The 19,567-nt window shown below is 36.9% G+C and overlaps 1 protein-coding gene across 3 annotated transcripts in view; it reads right to left on the reverse strand.

The window, feature by feature from the left end:
• The window catches only part of BBX (BBX high mobility group box domain containing), a gene marked incomplete at its 5' end in the record, with an annotated part of 91,924 nt that overhangs the window by 44,930 nt on the left and 27,427 nt on the right, over positions 1 to 19,567 (reverse strand). For all 3 annotated transcript variants that reach the window (XM_079704992.1, XM_079704994.1, XM_079704993.1), the window contains 3 exons: positions 482 to 562; positions 9,540 to 9,614; positions 12,640 to 12,720. In XM_079704992.1, coding sequence (XP_079561118.1) covers positions 482 to 562; positions 9,540 to 9,614; positions 12,640 to 12,720 — 237 coding nt within the window. The remainder of the gene's footprint in view (positions 1 to 481; positions 563 to 9,539; positions 9,615 to 12,639; positions 12,721 to 19,567) is intronic.

Here is a 19,567-nt window from a genome sequence, read left to right on the forward strand (position 1 = left end):
CAAATGTACAACTGATAGATGCTATAAAACCAGACTTTAGAACACATCCTTTGAATTCTTCACTGAAAACAACCCCCACATTAAAATATCAACCACCTAGTTTAACGGTAGTGCTTTCTAGGGATTTATAGATATCACAAGAGAATCAGAGAAGTGGAAAATGACCTAGGCCATTCTTCTCGGTTTAGGATGTACTTACTTAACCAATCTGAGAGAGACAAAAACTAACCTTATTTTAAAATACTACCTGTGAAAAAGATTTTGCAATTTCCCTGGGTAAACTTTTTCAATGCTTAATGACTTTTCGTAGCAAAAGTCCACTTCCTTAAATTAAAGGTTAAGCCTCTCATTGTTGAAAATTAGATACAACACACTTTATGGTCACAGGTGAGATGGTACAGTTTAGGGAACACAGTGACGATTAACTTTTTTGTGACTTCGACCACTGCAGATCTTATCACAACATATTCTTAGAACTTGCCTCTGCCAGTTGAAAGAGTGCAGACTTTCCACAGCGTTTTACAGGTTCAGCACTGCCCAACTGTGAAGTGTTCGAAGAAATCTATATTGAAAACAATTCACATAAGGAATATTAATTGTGATATCAGAATTTTCGCTCCCCATTCACACACATTCAGGAACTTTCCTTAGTTTAATGAGAATGTCATTGCTTCCAAGTACCAAATAACTTTAAATGTGTTACGCTTGGGATTATAATTTTGAAACCAATTTTAGTAAATAGCCTCAAAAATAATAGCAAAAAAACAGGTGTGGCTTGGGTGCCTGTTAGATGACAAGAGTATTATTATCTTGAGAATTCCAGGCCCTAAATTTAACTCTACAACCTTACAACAAATTATGCATTTCCATTTCCATATAAATACCAACTCAGCAACTTGCCACATAGAAAAGAGATTTAATGTCATTTTATATTTACCAAAAAGCAATTAGTTAATTTTTTGTTGAAATATATTTGGAATCACTGTGAAAAGACAGTCAACAAGCCAGTCAACACATTTTTTTTTGAGAATCCAGTATAAATGTGCTAGGCAATATGACAAGAGCTGGTGAAGCTAAAAGTTCTACATAAAACACTGGCATTGGCTCTGAGAGTATGCTCTAAAGTACACAAAGATTGACAGTCAAGACCACAAATCTCAATAAGCCATACAGTTAAGACCTAAGTTGTAGCACATCAACATACACACAACATTACATTGTGACTGCATCCTCTTCTGCAAATTTGGTTCAACAGCAGCCAGGCACTAATAACAATGAACAGCACTGTCCTTTCTCATTTTTATATGAAAACTTTTCAATTCAATTGAAAATTTTCAGTTTCTAGCTTATTCTAGAAATTTTCTAGAAAAATTTTTCTAGAAAAATTTTCTAGAAATTTTCAGTTTCTAGCTTAACTCCATAAAGAATGGAGAAGGGCAACATTCTTAAAGATCTTTACAAAGTATTCTTCTCCTAGAGAAGTTCTGTCATCATTAGAGCAGCTAGCTATGGTCTAAGCTTTTAATATTCTTCGTGATTCTGAATTCTTTCTCAGTTTAAGACAGAGGTATTTCTCAGTTCAGTTTAGGAGACAAACCTACCTTGTGTCTATACCCTTACAGGTGACCCCAAGACCCCCAGGGAATTCTATGGAGCTGTCAGCCCCAGAAGAGACTGGGGACTTACTGCTAGAGAAAATTCTCCCTAGAACACCTGCTGAATAAGAGCCAAATATTTAATAAGCTACCTGGGCCACTCAGAAGGGACTAGTTTAAGAAAGTTTTAAGGATTTTTTCTTCCTGGGTACTATCATTTTTAAAAGAGTCCTTTCCTATTTATCCCAATCACCTACTTTTTCTTTAGAAGATCAACTTAGGGGCTGAATCTTTTTGAAGATTTTCCTCTAGCTGAATCTCCTCTGATATATGCCATTTCTCCTTTTTTAGACAAGGTGAATTCAATTACTAACCTTATCACTAGACTAAGAGAAATAAATACATTTAATATAATCACTGACTCTAGTGACTTGGGGGAAGGAAGTACTGAACATCAATGCCAGTCCCGTGAACCAAGGTTGTATAATAGAAAGGACATGGCTTTTGTGTCAGACAAACATGCCTTCATTACTTCTTGCTGTGTGGACTTCAGCAAATAATTAAGACCTCATCTTCACCTTCAAAATAGAAACAATACCTGCCCTATATTAATTACTTTTGTGAAGATTAGATGTTATGTTAGTGAAGGGCTCGGCACAGTGCTCAGCCCACATTATGCTCTCAATAAACAGTACAATTATTAGTAATAAGGATTTATCATTGTTAACACTAATAAAGAAACTCTTTTAGGACACTTCCAAAAATTAGTTACAGAGTGAAATTAGAACAGAATTAAAAACTTCAATGTCAGAGGAGAATTATTAAATTTAATAATGTATAAAATATTAAATGTGTCACATAATCATACGATACCCTCAAGAGAACAACAAGCTGGGTGATGCTCCCCTACACAGCCTGATACTGTTTTCTAAGCTCTTCCACTGGCTCCCTCTGCCGTTGCTTTTGCTGCTGTAGGTTTATGTTCCTGACGCTGCGTGTGTGTGTGGTGTGTGTGTGGGGTGTGTGTGTGTGTGTGTGTGTGTGTGTGTGTTCACTACCACGAAGCCTGTCAAATGCCTGCACGGCACACCCAGAGGCTCAGCGTTGAACTTCTGACCGCTGGGATGTATTACCTGCCAGCTGAGTTAATGCACAGCTGTTTGAGTCGAGGCTTGAGAATGGTTCCTTGCCTTGCAAAAGAAACCACCACCTGATGTTTAGTAAGAACTATTTTCCTCATCACTTATGGGAGGATTTTTACCTATCTGTAGGTACAGGGCAGTATTTTAAATGATCAAGGTTGCTGGAAGCCTTATTTTCAGAGGATATTGGGGGAGAGTCAACATATTTTAGCAGTCCAATGTTTCTAGAATCACCCAACAATAAAATTTTCATAGAACAACTTAGCGGTGAGATATAGTTTCTAAAAATGTCCTTTGGCTTCTTAATTGGGGGCAGGGGGTTGAATATATGTTAATGTCTGCAGCACTGGGCATAGCTGACCTTTCTTTTGAGAGTCTCCTCTGGATTTCCAATACTGCAGAGTCCTTGTTTTCCTCCTATCTCTCAGGCCACTCCTTGCTGTTCTTTGTTGGCTCTCCTTTCTACAGAGAGCACTTAAATGTTTTCTCTCAGGGTTTTGTCTTAGGGCCCCCTCTCTTTCTCTTTACACATTTTCTCTCAGTAATCTCACTTACTCTGATGGCTTCTAATATAAGCATAGCTTGTGTAATGCCAATTTGTTATACCATTGTTCATTTCCCTGTTTGTTTGTTTTTTTTCTATTTAAGAGACATACACATCCTTTCAAGTAAGAATAATGTAGCTAATACATGTTTTTCAGTGACACGTCAGCTAGTGGTGGAAAGTGTGTGTTATGCTACCCTCCTGGGTAGGGGGCAGTAGTGGGCCATACTGCACATGTTCATGGCTATGCTTTTTATTTTCCTCAAGTTGCATGGTGCTTGCTAATCTGTTAACTCCACTGTAGTCTCTCCTCTGCCTATTATGGAATGTTCTGATAAACAGGGTGGGTGTTAAAAGTATGTGATGTACAGCAAAAGCGCCAAGAAAAATTATCACCCTGGGTGTTAAAACAGTTAATTTTATAGCTGACTGAGGTAGGGGAGCACACCAAAGAGGTGGCAAAGATCAAAAGCAAATTAGCTGGAAGGCTTTTGCAATTATGAGGGGTATCATAAACACTGTAGCCTGGGAGGAAATGACTAACAATTGTTGAGTGAATAAATGAATCAGAGAACAAATGAACAATATGAGATGATTGGTCTTCCTTACCTTAAAAGAAATATTAACACTTCCAATAAACCATGTAAGACTTTCACACTGATGAGCTGCAGTGTGAGTATATGGAGTCTGTGTTGAGTGTAATATTCCGTAACATATTGGGCATTCCATCATGAAAATAAATGCTTTAAATGTGCACCTATTGCTTATATCCAGTTGTGACGATACCTTGGTGAGATTATGGTTGTATTCATATTGGCAAAGTAAAAGCCTTCTAAGGAAAGTTTTAATGTTGAAATCTATTTGTCTAAATTGTCCAGATTAGCTCCCTGTCTTCAAAGTATATGTGCAATTTTTCAATGCAAAGATATACTCTAGGTGTAAGAGTCAGCCACACAGCAGAGAAGAGGATATGTGGACCAGGCAAGGCTTCCAGACTTGTTAAATAACGGAAGACAACAGCTCCCTTCTGGCATTACATTTGGTCATTAGTCTTCAGTAAACGAGATCTAAGCAGTGACAGATGTGTCACTCTAGCTGTAAACAACAAAAAATGCAGATAGGAAACTCACTTTGACCAACTTAATGGATCAGAGCCTGGAAACAGAGTGATGGCTCTTCAGAAGGGCCAAGTTGAATCTAGATGAATTATGAGCATCAATACAGAATGGGAGACAGGCTGAAATGCGAGGAAAACAGGCACTGCACTCTATATTTCTTTCTAGATCTTATAAAGCAGATGTATCTTTCTCCCTTTAAACATAAACATCTATGAGGAACCTACAAACAAAGTGTTCTTTATTCAATTTCATGGTTCCACGCAGGTTACTTCAATGGGTTTTAAAACTATCAGATTTGGTTAAGAAGGAAAGATATGCTTCTCAGCTTGTGACACGGAGACCCAAGACATAAAAGAAAAAATATTTTCAACTTAAAGAAATGCCCAGGGCTTACTGTTTTTTTAAAAACTGAGTTTCTAGGATAATTGTATTACACGATAAATGACCAATAGCTAATGTCTTCCTAGAGTTATGAACACTTGTAAATGAAATTAATGCGAATGGTCTCTAAGAATTTTGCAACCTGATCTTAAAGTGATATTACAAAGCTAAACATTTTTAAAGAGTAAATTGTTTCCTAAATTATACAAACACCTACTTTTCTCTAAGTGCACATAATAGGACTGAGAATCCCTCTGAAAAGGGATGAGGGGTACAAAGTGGCCCATTGGGTAAATTTCTATTATCTGCCCATTCCTTCCTCACTTAACCCTTTCCCTGTAAGGTCCCAGAGATACCAGAAAGTGCCTTACCAATGCTGATTTAATAACCTGGGGTAAAAATTGCAAACTACAGAGCAGTGATCTCAAACTGAGGTTCCCTAATAGGAAACTTGTTGAAGTGCAAATTCTCAGGCCCCGCTGCAGACTTAATAAGAAACTTTGGGGGTGGGGTTCAGCAATCTGCGTTTGAAGAAGCCTTTGAGGTGACTCTGGTGTATTTTAAAGTTTGAGAATCTCTGCTATAGACTAATTAGAACAAGAGTTTCAAGAGTCTTTGTGTTTTCTCAAAGGTGATGGGTGTTTTATGAAATAATTATAAGAGTTTTAGGGATACAATCACAGTAATTATAGGCTATTCTATTTCTACTGCAATAGATATGCTCATAGCAGATTGTAGTAGATAATTTTATTAGTTCATCTAGTTAGCTATTGTTTAGCTTTGAATAAACCAGCCCAGTACTGGGCTGACAATATGGTCAGATCATAACATGAGAGAGATTGAAACTTCTCTTGAGTCAGCTGAGGAAAGTGACTGGAGGTCACAAATATCCTTAGAGAACCATGTACTATACTTTTCTTGTATAATCACATATAACATTTACAAGTAAACAACTAAGTATGTAATAATTTATTTTGCTTAGGAATTGTAAGGGCTGTTAATTGTCAACCTATGCAAAATATAACTGGGAAAAACAATATACAGAGTTGAGAAGGGGAACTTTATTTGATTCTAGGGCAGAACATTTTATTTTGGTTTCTCCATCATGCATGTCTTCTTCTGTTAATGATGCCAGAAACAACTCATAATAAGTTTTCAAATTAATTTTTTTAAAGCTTCCTCAAATCTTGTAAGTGCACAATCAAAAACCCTCAGAAGACGAGTGCCATTGAGGAGAGGAGTAACATCTGGAAATGTCTCCCTGCACAACTGCTCCTAAGTAAGAAGAGGTTCTTCCCCAGAAAAAAAACTTTCTTTTTGAGGAGTGTACTGAGCAGTAAGAACAAATTAATTTAGGAGAGGTATGGGATCTCACTCTCCAGAATCACAGGACAGTGGCTGTTACACTATCAAACTGGTTCCTCAGAGCTGCCCAGGGCTTTGAGGCACCTAATAAATCTGATGGTGATCTCGCTTAAACAAGAACCACACTCTGAGTGGCAATACCAGTTAGAAATGCGTCAGCTGAGGTATGTCATACAAACATTTTTAGTTAAATGGAAAACTCTTGGTAAATAGTGCACATGTAAATATCAGATGTGTCAAAGACGAGCCATTACGTTCTGATATTCATGCTACAGAGTGTAGAATTTAATCAAAAAGAATATATGGCAAATAAATTCTGTTTTGAAGGAGCTGTTTCTAAAAGGTTGGATGGGACTGCTCAGGTATCAATATTAAAAATAAATTTACAGTCATCACGCCAAAATTCTTTTTTACCTTTGAAAAACCTATTAGTATCAAGTAAAAGGATGTCAGTGACTAGAGGAAAGCAAAGAAATATTAAACAAAACTATTCCCCAGACAATGAAAAGAAAAGCCTGTTTATAATGAAAAATTATGATAAAATCTTAATTTATTCAGATTCATCAAGCAAATTGTTCTTCGTGAAATGATACCATTATATGATATTTTCGTTACCAGTTTTATAGAATAGACCTCAACGAGTAAAGCAAATACTGTGGCAGAGAAGCCTAACAGATAAACAGGCCAGAGGGTTGGATAAAGTCATGATGGTTGACACAAGTGTCCAAAGAGGAAGTAGCATTTTTTTTTTTTAATGTAAGCGCTAAAAGTAATTTTTTCTCATTCTCGAAGTAAGATGCTGGGTTTTCTCTTGCCAAAAGGATATCATTTTACATTTCATTTATGCAGCACTCTTTATGCAAATGAATCAAAGTGATTCAATACATCAATATTAAACAGAACAGTACTGCTTGTCATTTTCTCTCAACCCTATAAAAAATTGCTTAGTTTATTATATGCATTTTTGGTTGAAATTAATAAAAAGGAAAATGGGGTAAGACCTAAAGCAGATGGCATCTTATTTTTACAAAAGGGATATATTTTATTATTTGTCATATAGTGCTCGTTAGAAATAAGCATATGGTTGAGGCCAGGGATTTTGTGGCAAAATCAAGCATTATCAGATTTGCCTCTCATCATACCAAGCAAGAAAATACTCTCCAGTATGTACTCTCTCTCTCTGGCTGACAATCTGAAGAAATCTAAGATTCTGCATGAGCTGACCTGACCTAAGCCCAGGGTTAAACGCTAATAAAAATACTGGCTGAAGCTACATCACACCCAAAGCTAAGCACTGATGATCTAACAGGTCCTATTCACCCCTGCATTCGCTGTGAGAGTTATTCATCAACTACAGCATCTAATTTCACTATTGGAAAAATTTAATAAGTCGGAATGCTATGGCCTTCACGTTGACAATTTTCCTAAGCTTTTAAAATAAGTTAAAAACAAGGCAAAATGAAATAAATGAATTATTGGAGTGTATTCTGAGTGAACCTTTTAATGAATGCTTGTAAAATAGGTATAAATTCTGGAGCTGATCTGTGATTAGAGCAAAGGCAGCAAAAAGCAATAAGTAGCCTCCCATGTGTATTATGTTAGTAGTGGCAAGAGGCATGCCTAAAGTTCTCTATATGTTATAAAATTCCATTCCAATACTTCCTGAGCTCAATAAGTTTTCTGAACCCAATGTGTATATATATATATATATATATATTTTTATTTAAAAGAAGGCCATACCTCTGCAAACTGAAACTACAAGACACTGATGAAAAAAATCAAAGATGACACAAACAGATGGAGAGATATACCATGTTCTTGGATTGGAAGAATCAATATTGTGAAAATGACTATACTACCCAAAGCCATCTACAGATTCAATGCAATCCCTATCAAATTACCAATGGCATTTTTCACAGAACTGGAACAAAAAAATCTCAAAATTTGTATCGAGACACAAAGGACCCCGGATAGCCAAAGCAGTCTTGAGGGGAAAAAAAGGAGCTGGAGGAATCAGACTCCCTGACTTCAGACTATACTACAAAGCGACGGTAATCAAGACAATATGGTACTGGCACAGAAACAGAAATATAGATCAATGGAACAGGATAGAAAGCCCAGAGATACACCCACGCACCTATGGTCAACTAATCTATGACAAAGGAGGCAAGGATATACAGCAGAGAAAAGATAGTCTCTTCAATAAGTGGTGCTGGGAAAACTGGACAGCTACATGTAAAAGAATGAAATTAGAACACTCCTTAACACCATACACAAAAATAAACTCAAAATGGATTAAAGACCTAAATGTAAGACCGGACACTATAAAATTCTTAGAGGAAAACATAGGAAGAAAACTCTTTGACATAAATCACAGCAAGATCTTTTTTGGCCCACCTCCTAGAGTAATGGAAATAAAAACAAAAATAAACAAATGGGACCTAATGAAACTTCAAAGTTTTTGCACAGCAAAGGAAACTATAAACAAGACGAAAAGACAACCCTCAGAATGGGAGAAAATATTTGCAAACGAATCAACGGACAGAGGATTAATCTCCAAAATATATAAACAGCTCATGCAGCTCAATATTAAAAAAACAAACAATGCAATCCAAAAATGGGCAGAAGACCTAAATAGACATTTCTCCAAAGAAGACATACAGATGACCAAGAAGCACATGAAAAGCTGCTCAACATCATTAATTATTAGCGAAATGCAAATCAAAACTACAATGAAGTATCACCGCACACCAGTTAGAATGGGCATCATCAGAAAATCTACAAATAACATATGCTGGAGCGGGTGTGGAGAAAAGGGAACACTCTTGCACTGTTGGTGGGAATGTAAATTGATACAGCCACTATGGAGAACAGTATGGAGGTTCCTTAAAAAACTAAAAATAGAATTACCGTATGATCCAGCAATCCCACTACTGGGCATATACCCAGAGAAAACCATAAGATAAAGAAGATGTGGTACATATATACAATGGAATATTACTCAGCCATAAAATGGAACGAAATTGGGTCATTTGTTGAGATGTGGATGGATCTAGAGACTGTCATACAGAGTGAAGTAAGTCGGAAAGAGAAAAACAAATATCGTATATTAACGCATATATGTGGAACCTAGAAAAATGGTACAGATGAACCAGTTTGCGGGGCAGAAATTGAGGCACAGATGTAGAGAACAAACGTATGGACACCAAGGGGGGAAAGCGGCGGTGTGGGTGGTGGTGTGATGAATTGGGAGATTGGGATTGACATGTATACATGTATACACTCATGTGGATAAAACTGATGACTAATAAGAACCTGCTGTATAAAAAAATAAATAAAATAAAATTCAAAAAGAAAAGGAAAACAACAACAACAACAAAAAAGAAGGCCATACCTCTGCAAACTGAAACAAGGCTGATGCTTGACATTGTTTTGAAGGAACATCAGGGTGGGAGGTACCTGAAGATATCTGAAAGGAAACAAATAATTTTTAAGGCACAAGGACATTTTACCATAACAGACTAATAGATTCTGTCAAATATTTCCACTGTACACACAAGTAAAGATTAAGACATGAGTCTTAATCCCTTTTAGAAAAACACCCTCAATCCCTTTTAGAAAAACAGTATCAATGATAAATGAAGACAAAGGCCATGTTTCTAAAAACACATGTGGAAAGAACAAAAAAGACTGAGTTTGGCTCATTTGCCATGTCTCTTGAAAGGGTGTCAGATATGTATCAAATAGCAGTTGAGGACACCTGTAGAGATAAATTTCCTTATTTCAGTGAATTTTCTAAAATATTATTAAAAGTTGAAAGCTGCAAGTAAATCTCTCTCCTCCCTACAGCACTCCCCTCAAGCTGTTCTCTGCTTTGAGACAGCTGTGAAACAGGGTTGGAGAAGCAAACCATGTGGGTCAGAGTATCTAGGACTGAATCTTAGTTCTGCTACTCACTAGCTACATGACCTTGGGCAGCTCAGCTAATCTCTCTTGAGATTTATTTTTCCCAACTGTAAATTGATGATGATGATGATAATCCCCATTTTACAGGATTATGGTAAGAAGAAAATAAGCCATAGAATACACTGCCTGGCATGGCACCAAAACTCAATAAATTGTTTCTTGAATATGAACAGCATTTCTTTATTTTATAACACCATGCATCCTCCCATCCCCCACACACACACACACGCCCCTCAGGTGTCTGACAGTGGATAGAGGATTCTGTCACACCACCCTTGTTTCAGCTAGAAGAACTTTTGTTTCTATTTGGTGATTATGGTAGCCTCATTAAAAGTTTGCTCTGAGGGCCACATGGAAATAGTTTTTAGGATGTTTTGAGAGCAAGGTCAGTTATTAATTTTGGTTTCAAAGTGAACAAAGTTTCTATATAACTACAAATTAGGGTGAAAATGAGTCACAAGAGCAGAAAGCATGAGCATTGTAAATTCAGCCCATTTCCAGTTCCACAAAAGTCTTTTTCTTCAATTAACTGTGCTCACCGACTCCATCAAAGGGAACTTACTAAGCAATACATGCAGCTTGATCATGACTCCTCAATTCCAGGAATCAATTTTTCATATTAATTAAATTAAGTTGTTTAGAAAAACAATGGAGCCAGTTGGTGATACAATATCAAAGTCAATTTTAGGGATAAGAAAGAATTAGAAGACAGCCTGATGGAATTATTGACTCTATTCACTGCTGAAGGCATTAGGAAAATTTTAATTCCACCATATCTTTTGCATCAGACAAATAAGCATTTTTAGAATGTCAGTAAAAAGAAAAAAGATCTCCCAGATCCTATTTAACAAACTAGACATACACAAATTGTCGTAAATGGCTAAGATCTAACCAAGTACTTTGAAAATATTTCAGGGTAAAGAAGTAGAACTCTTCTTGGTCAAACCATGAAACCTATCATTTCAAAAGCCCTCCATGTGCAAACTGTGACAGACTGCAGATATGAATCCACGAGGATGTTCCTGAAATCCTGGGAATTATAAACTGTAGGTCTTACTTCAGACATGACTTTTCACTCCTACCAACCCTCTATAAAAGTTAAAGAAAATAAATAGTTTGTGTAAGGGGAAATGCCTGACCTACAATATATTTCTTCAAGGATTAAATTAGACAGTGAACAAAACAGAACCAGTGGTATAAACAATCTAGATTTTTGAAAAGCATTTCACAAGTCTTTAAACAAAAGGATGTTTCTCCAAATTAATATTGGGATAAAGGAGATGTTGACATGAACAGGGAGCTCCTGAAGAAATATTATGTTAGGGTCAGGGATCTCTTTGGAATCTTTGGTTTGCTGTAGTAACCAAAAACATGCACATGTGTCAACACACCCAAAATTTCATGTGAAATTTGAGAGATTTCACTACATCTTTCACCAGGGATCACTGGTTAAGTATCTCTGTTTTCAAAGTTGAGACTAACATTATTTAATATGTCTAAAACTACTGTTTAAAAGGGAGTGCAGATTGAATCTGCTATTACATTAAATTCTTGAGGAAACAATATAAAAAACAATTGGAATTCATGGCACATCTCACAGAGAGCAGAGAGGAAAGTGAGAGATAAGGAGTATTATGTGAGCAAATATATATTAAAACATTCTGGTGATATCAGCAGGACATTTAGGCATATAATAAACAATGTCATAAAAGGACTTAATATGCCAGTGTGAAAAGTAATTCTGCCAATGAAATGTTGAGAACCACCAGGAAAGGACACTAGAGGAGAAAAAATTCTGCAACTAAAAATATGCTCTCCTTTGTACAAGTACTACAAGGGGCAAACATTAGGAAGGATGACAGTGTGAAAGAAGGTCTAGTGAAAGACAATTAGAATGATCAAGGGAAGATCATGTGGTTTAAAGTTTAGAAAAAAGTAATCAATGATGGCTCCATATTGAGTTCTAGGGTAAATGCAGATATTTTGGGAAGCAGTCTTAACCTTTAGACTTGATATCAAGGATAATGTGCTTTTCTACATCATCTCTGAATATGTCAGAGACATACTGAGCCAAACAGGTTTGACACAAGACATAAGATTTTGAAAACTGCCAACTGCATGCTAAAGTTTCAATTACGAGAAGTTTACTTAAAATAAATACAAAGGAATGCACAGCCAATAACCATGAGTCAATTCTGTCTTCTGATTTAATACCTGACAAATCAATATCTGATAAATCACTAAGTTCTAAAAATAGTTCAATTATATTCTTAGCTTCCCTATCCATGAATAAAAATTAGTGATGAGGTTTAAGTGCAAAAATATTTAGTATGAGTTAATAACAAGCTTCCATAAACATATTTATTCCTTAATTAAGAGACTCTAAAGTTCCAGAATTTGGTACTATTTTCCGTTTTATGATTACTTGAGCTAAGAACGCAGGGTTCTTCTTTGCTTTAAGTTACTTTCATCAGCCCAAATTTAAGCTCACTTTACATTTTCATTAAGTATGAACTGTAATATATTACCTCGGCAAACTGAAATAATGGTGACTTCTGACGTAATTCAGAGGATTCTGAAACATCTGGCCTGCAAGTGCCAGAGGATATCTGAAACAAAGAAAGGTGGTATGAGGCATCACAAGAATAGCTTCTGGAAGACAACAGAAGACAAATGTCATGTAAAACATTCCTATTTGAGGAAGGAATGGTTTTGACTCCCCAAATTTGAGGCAGTACTGTGACAAAAAGGTAGTTATATTCTGCAAAGTCTTACACAAGGTTTTATCAAGTTTTATATATTCATTCAACTTCTAAATAATGCCATAAATTGTAGGAGATAGACAGGACAATGTATTTCAGGAAAATTACTATTAACCAAAGAGAAATGTCTACAATGATGCCTATTTGATCTCTTGGCTTTCTGCAACCAAATCCAAAGAATATCTACTTCTTCCATGTTCTGTGTTTCCCCACTATTTCATATAACCTGACTACATGAAAACGCAAATGTGTTTCGATTATAAGCCTTTTGGGAAAACAAAACTAAGGTCCAATTTTTGTTTTCCAGGGCTTTCATGTATTTATATACAAGCCCCAATCTTAGAAAAGTTAGTACTATTTTCCTAAGAGAAATTTCCTTTATAAAATATTCTTTATATTATTTTCGACACTGGGTAAACATTTAACGCTCTACAATCTTTACCTGTGATTTTCATTATTAACAACAGTTACAGAAACACCACTGATTTTTAAAAAAATTCTTGCTGTTTATCAAGTACTATTCTCAGGATACATAATTCCTCTTTATCTCAATGTTAAAAATTGACCCATTTCTGCATTTGGGTGAAATAATAACTTAGGTGGTAGCCTATAATTCAAAAGTCATAGGAGTCATAGAATGTTAGAGAGGAAGAATTTCAGCATCTCTCTGATCTAACCCTTTTTACAGATAAAGGAACGTAGGACCAGACAGGTAAATGACATCTCTACTCCCCAACATTCAATAATCCCCTTATTCTTTATTATTATAGCACTTAGCACTGACCACCACAAGACATAAATATGTGTTTATGGTCCATCTTCTCCCAGGGATTTTGTTTAATGCAGAATCCTCAACATTGCCTGGGCACAATGTAGATACTCAAGTATTTGTTGAAGTAACTAAATCAAAATTGACAACATGTCTTCTAAACACCAAAACAGTGTGTCTGTCCCCTCTCCCTCCTTTCCTGAATGACAAGGTTAGAGAGTCTTAGGGAACAAGTTATCTTTCACTTTAGAGGAAAAATAAAAGTTAAAAATACTTTTTAATAACATGTTTCTGACAACAAAATAATCCAAGATCACTACTGAAAACCTGAAAAAAAAAAAAAAACAGAAGAAGAATCATCTCCCAAAGATAAGCACTGGTAATATTCCATGTATATTCTTCCAGTTGTGTGTATAGATAATGTTTTCAACAGAAATGGGACGATGTACTACAAAATGTTCATTTTTAACAATACATTGATTTTCCTGTTATTAAACCTTTTCCGATGTAATTTTAATAGCTGCATGTGATTAACTTAGATGGTTGAATCTATGGAAAGAGCTGGCAGTCACCCAGGTTATGTTCCTAAAACTAGAGTTTCTCACTGAACTTCTTCAGTAGACATGGAAGATGTGTTTCTCTAACAACGTCATAGGCCACTGGGCAGGAACAAGCATTTAAACTTTTAATTGTCACCTTTGGATTTGAAAGGGTAATGGCCAACTTCTTCCAGTGATAAGCTCCATAGAAAAGGTGCAGAAGCTTTAATTAATTTGCCACCTGTGGCTTGGCTGCCAAAGCCTGATTCCCTCCCTGTCACTTGACTATTTGAAAACTAGTGTGCCAAAAAGTCCAGAAGTTTTTATTTGCTTTCTAAAACTTTGAAGCCAAGGAGACACAAAATGTACTAAAAAAGGCCAGCAAATCCTGAAATTACTAGACACAAAAAATTCCTTTATTGGAATTGGAAGAAATACTTGAATGAACTGTATCTTTATAATTTCTAAACAATGAAAAAAAATCAATACTGCCCTGGCTTATAAAGAAATCCTGTGTGCTTAACCCCCAGATATCTTGGTAAATAATCAAAATTTTGTTTAAAATTGAGCCTAGGGAATTTCCTGGCGGTCCAGTGGTTAAGGATTTGGTGCTTTCACTGCCGTGGCCCAGGTTCAATCCCTGGTCGGGGAACTAAGATCTCACAAATTGCATGGCCAAAAATTAAAATAAAATAAAATAAAATAAAATAGAGCCTAGGACTAAATAAAAATTATAAAGTGACTTTATAAAACTTTAATAATGTAGGTTGTACACATGACAGAAAGCTATGAAGATATTTAGAATTAAGTATATTATCATATAGGGTAACTACCCTGTATAAAGCCTATATAATATATAACACATATTTTTATTTCTAATCCCATGATGCATGAGAGAGTTATCATTTATGAGATTAGCTAACCTATGGCTCAATTAGAGTTCATGTTAACTGTAAGAAGAAAAGTCAACTTTCTTTTAAGTGCCATTATAGATAATATGGCCATGACTATACATACATCCAGTCATAAAGGTTTAAAGTTAAATGAGACCCTCTGCAATCATTATGATGGATGGTCTTAAATAAAACTTTCTATTTGTATGGAGAATTCAAATGTAAGTACTTATCAAGACACCTATAATCCTACACATTATGTCAATTGTACTATGCAATCAGAGAAGTCTATGCATGCGTGTTTGTGCTCCCCACACACCTGATGCACAGTAGAGGCACAATGAATACTGATTGACTGACTTGATTCTCTGTGTTTATGAATATGAGGAACCTCAATGACCTGGCCAGGAATCACACAACAAAGGCTGTCCAATGGTTAAAACAGCGATTACAGTCACTGAGGCTATGCATTTTACTGTAGTGGATAACGTCTCCTTTTAAAATCTAGTTACTCTTACTTTAAAGCACTGTGGGTTTAGCCTTTATTTTCAGTGTAGTATAATGGAAACAGCACAAAATTAGGAGCCAGAAGAGTTGGCTTACTACTAAGCTGTGTGGTTACCTGACTTTCTAGGCCACAGAATTAACAGAAGCAGCAAATCAGAAGGGGCCAAGAGTGGGGATAAGAAAAAGGAAGAGGGGCTTCCCTGGTGGCGCAGTGGTTGGGAATCCACCTGCCAGGGATGCGGGTTCGAGCTCTGGTCTGGGAGGATCCCACATGCCACAGAGCAACTAGGCCCATGAGCCCACGTGCCACAACTACTGAAACCCGCACGCCTAGAGCCCATGACTGCAACAAGAGAAGACACCGCAGTGAGAAGCCCGCACACTGCACCGAAGAGTAGCCCCCGCTGACCACAACTAGAGAAAGCCCGCGTGCAGCAACGAAGACCCAACGCAGCCAAAAATAAATTAAGTAAATAAATTTTTAAAGAAGGAAGAGGATTGAAAAAGAAACAATGCCACCAGCAAGAAGACACAAAGCAAAAAGACAGAAAAACTGTAGGCACAATTTTTAAAAAAAATTTTATTGAAGCACAGTTGATTTACAACACAAATGTTTTATAAAGCACTGTAGTCTATTTAAAACAAATAACCAAAATATTGGGTGTAAGATAGGCTTAAGGATGTACTGTACAACATGGGGAATATAGCCAATATTTTGTAAAAATTGTAAATGGAAAGTAACCTTCCAAAATTGTATTAAAATTTTTAAAAATCTCGGTTATTTAGTAAAGTGGATTATCACAAAAGCTAAAAAATAAAATTTAAAAATAATAATAAAATAGAGCAAGTAGTCCTAAAGTTTTTCCTAAATGTAGTAATTAATATTTATAACTGTGATTCTAAGTTGTCAAGATAAGAATAATTATAAAAATATTCCTTATTAAAAGGCAGAAATGCATGTGATACATGTTAGACATATTTCCATCTAAAATCTCAAAATGTAAAAATGGTTCAATGACATGGAAAATGTACTGAGGTAGAATTCATTCTTGAGTGTTTGATAAATGAGGCATCCAGTGCAAGTGTATATATTTGTGCATACATGTAAACGTTTGGCAAAGAAATCTGGCATTACATCCACATGGAAGGAAGAGGTTATTTCCCACAAAAGACTCCTGTTTAATGTTATTAGAGGATCCTAGACCTTGTCACCTTGCAATATCACCTTGCTGTTTGTATTTACAGTATCATAAATTACTTATTAGGTGGGGTATGCTTTTTATGGAGAAACATCATTCTTCAACATCCATTCTTCATCTAAAGCCAGCTTACTTTCCAAACATAACAAAATATAGAGATCAGATATATCTGTTTTGAGGCTTCCCTGGTGGCGCAGTGGTTAAGAATCTGCCTGCCAATGCAGGGGACATGGGTTCGAGCCCTGGTCCGAGAAGATCCCACATGCCACGGAGCAACTAAGCCCGTGTGCCACAACTACGTAGCCTGCGCTCTAGAGCCCACGAGCCACAACTACTGAGCCCACGCGCCACCGCTATTGAAGCCCGCGCGCCTAGAGCCTGTGCTCCGCAACAAGAGGCCACCGCAATGAGAAGCCCGCGCACTGCAATGAAGAGCAGCCCCCGCTGGCTGCAACTAGAGAAAGCCCGCGGGCAGCAACGAAGACCCAACACAGCCAAAAATAAATAAATTAATAAATAAATCTATTTAAAAAAAGAGATATCCGTTCATCAATTAAGAGTAAAGAAAAAATACCAAATAAGTAGGGATTCAAAAAACCCAAGAAGCTCTTTTTAGAAATAGTGTCTGAAATAATCCATAAAGCCACTAGGTGTTGCTATATGCCCAGTAAAGAAAACTGCTAAAGGGATTTTAAAAGCAGTTTTGTTAACCACATACGTTTTCAACTTCCCTTAAATCCAATCTTCCCTTTAAATTAGCTATAATCTCAATAACCAAGGAAGGGGAATGATTAGTATAATTAAGAATTACGACGAGCTAATACTTTTTTCCCACAGGCAAAATGCACATCATGATAACGAGAGACATAGAAACATGATCCAGCCCCTTGATATAAAACAAGATCAAGCCACTCAGACACACTGTTTGGAAAGCTAGGTTTTATTAAGAGCCCATTCCTACTTCGCAAGGCACACGACCACAGACACAGAGCTGGATTGTGATGGACACATAGTCTACAAAAGGGATGAAGTACACTGGTTGTATCTGAACTCCACATCCCTGCTCTTGCTAATTTAAACATTTACTGATTACTCACTCCTTCAACAACCATTCAATAAACCACCATTACATACCAGCCACAAAGACTGCTGTTCTCTTTCAAGAAGCTTACATCCCACTTGTGTGCATTACATGCTGGGGAATAAAATGAGACTAAGGGGATGTGTCTGGCCGTTAAGTTGCTTGCATTTCCATGCAGGAGACAGCTACACATTAAGAACGGACGTGCCTCTTGGTGGAACATTACAAGGTCTGTGGGAGGACAGAGAAGCAGCCTTCATTCTTTCTGGGGACAGATGGAAGAAGTAAGGTAAGTAGCATCTGAGATCCCTAGAAGGAACACCAGAATTGTGGAAATGATGTGGTCACAGCAGGAGGAAAAGCATGGAGGAAGTGCCCTGTGTGTGAGAGAAGCAGTGACTTTCCCTGTGTGACTGAAGCCTGAGATGCCCAGGAGTGCAGTGGGAGATGAATCAGACTGAGAGGGAACTGAATGCTAGGTTAAGAACTCTGAAAATTAGGCTGGAGGCAATGGGGAGTCAGCCAAGGTTTTCAGTCAGAGGAGCGGCATGATGAGAGATGTGTAGTTAAATAATTCTGTCAGTGGAGTGCAGGATGACCTTGGCTGGGGAGTGACTGGAGGCAAGAGACCAATTAGAAGGTTAAGGAAATAAACCAGCTGAGATGCGGGGCCCCAATTAAACAGAGATGGCATTTGCCAGGGCTCAGTAATTGCCTGGAAAGGTGTCAGGGTGGAGGGAGAGGGGTCAGTCAGTGCCAGTGTTCCTAAGGTAAGTTAAACCCTTTCACCGAAAGAGCGAATATGAGAGAAGGAAGACTGTTTAGGCAGCGGTGGAAGGCGGAGTTGTCTTCTTCTGGAAGAGAGGGGTTGGGGGTAGAGGATTCCATTTCAGAGTTCAAGGACAAAGATCCTGTGTGACTCCATATTCATTAACAAGTATTGGTATTATCACCTTTTCTCTATCTTAGATTTCACCCATCTCATTACTTAATGGAAAATATACAGGTTTAAATCCTAGTATAATGACTTTCTTGCTCTATGACCTTAGACAGGCTGTTTAACCTCTCTAGCCTAGTTTCCTCATTTATGAAATGGGGAATAATAAACCAACCTCTTAAGGATCATGGAAGGATGAAATGAGATAATCAGTGTAAGTGCTTAGTACAGTGCTTGGTCCCCAGAAAGCACTCATGAAATGGCTGCGTTAAGGGTGCAGACACCACTGCATAAGTGGCCCGAGTTGAGGTCAGGTGGGTGGGGACTGAATCACAAAGGTCCCTGTAGGCTATATGAAGACTGAAGCTAGTCACCCTGGGTTCAAATCCTAATTCTGTCACTTCATAGCTACACAATCTTCAACAGATTATTTACTCAATGTGAATACGCTGCTAGTAAAACATACTATAGCCTGTAGGAGTAACAGCCTGACATAATATAAGCTTTCAAGTTAAGTATGAAATACCAAGAATAAATTATGGTAATAATACTAGGTACCTATAAGAATGCTTTTCAGGAGAGGTGAATATGCCTTACAGGTTTTATTTAATTAATCTTCATAGATGTCTTGGGAGTTAGAAGCAAGTGGGTATTATTATTATTTTTTAACATCTTTATTGGAGTATAATTGCTTTACAATGGTGTGTTAGTTTCTGCTTTATAACAAAGTGAATCAGTTATACATATACATACATCCCCATATCTCTTC

The sequence above is a fragment of the Hyperoodon ampullatus genome (genome assembly GCF_949752795.1).
Source record: "Hyperoodon ampullatus genome assembly, chromosome: 5".
NCBI lineage: Eukaryota > Metazoa > Chordata > Mammalia > Artiodactyla > Ziphiidae > Hyperoodon > Hyperoodon ampullatus.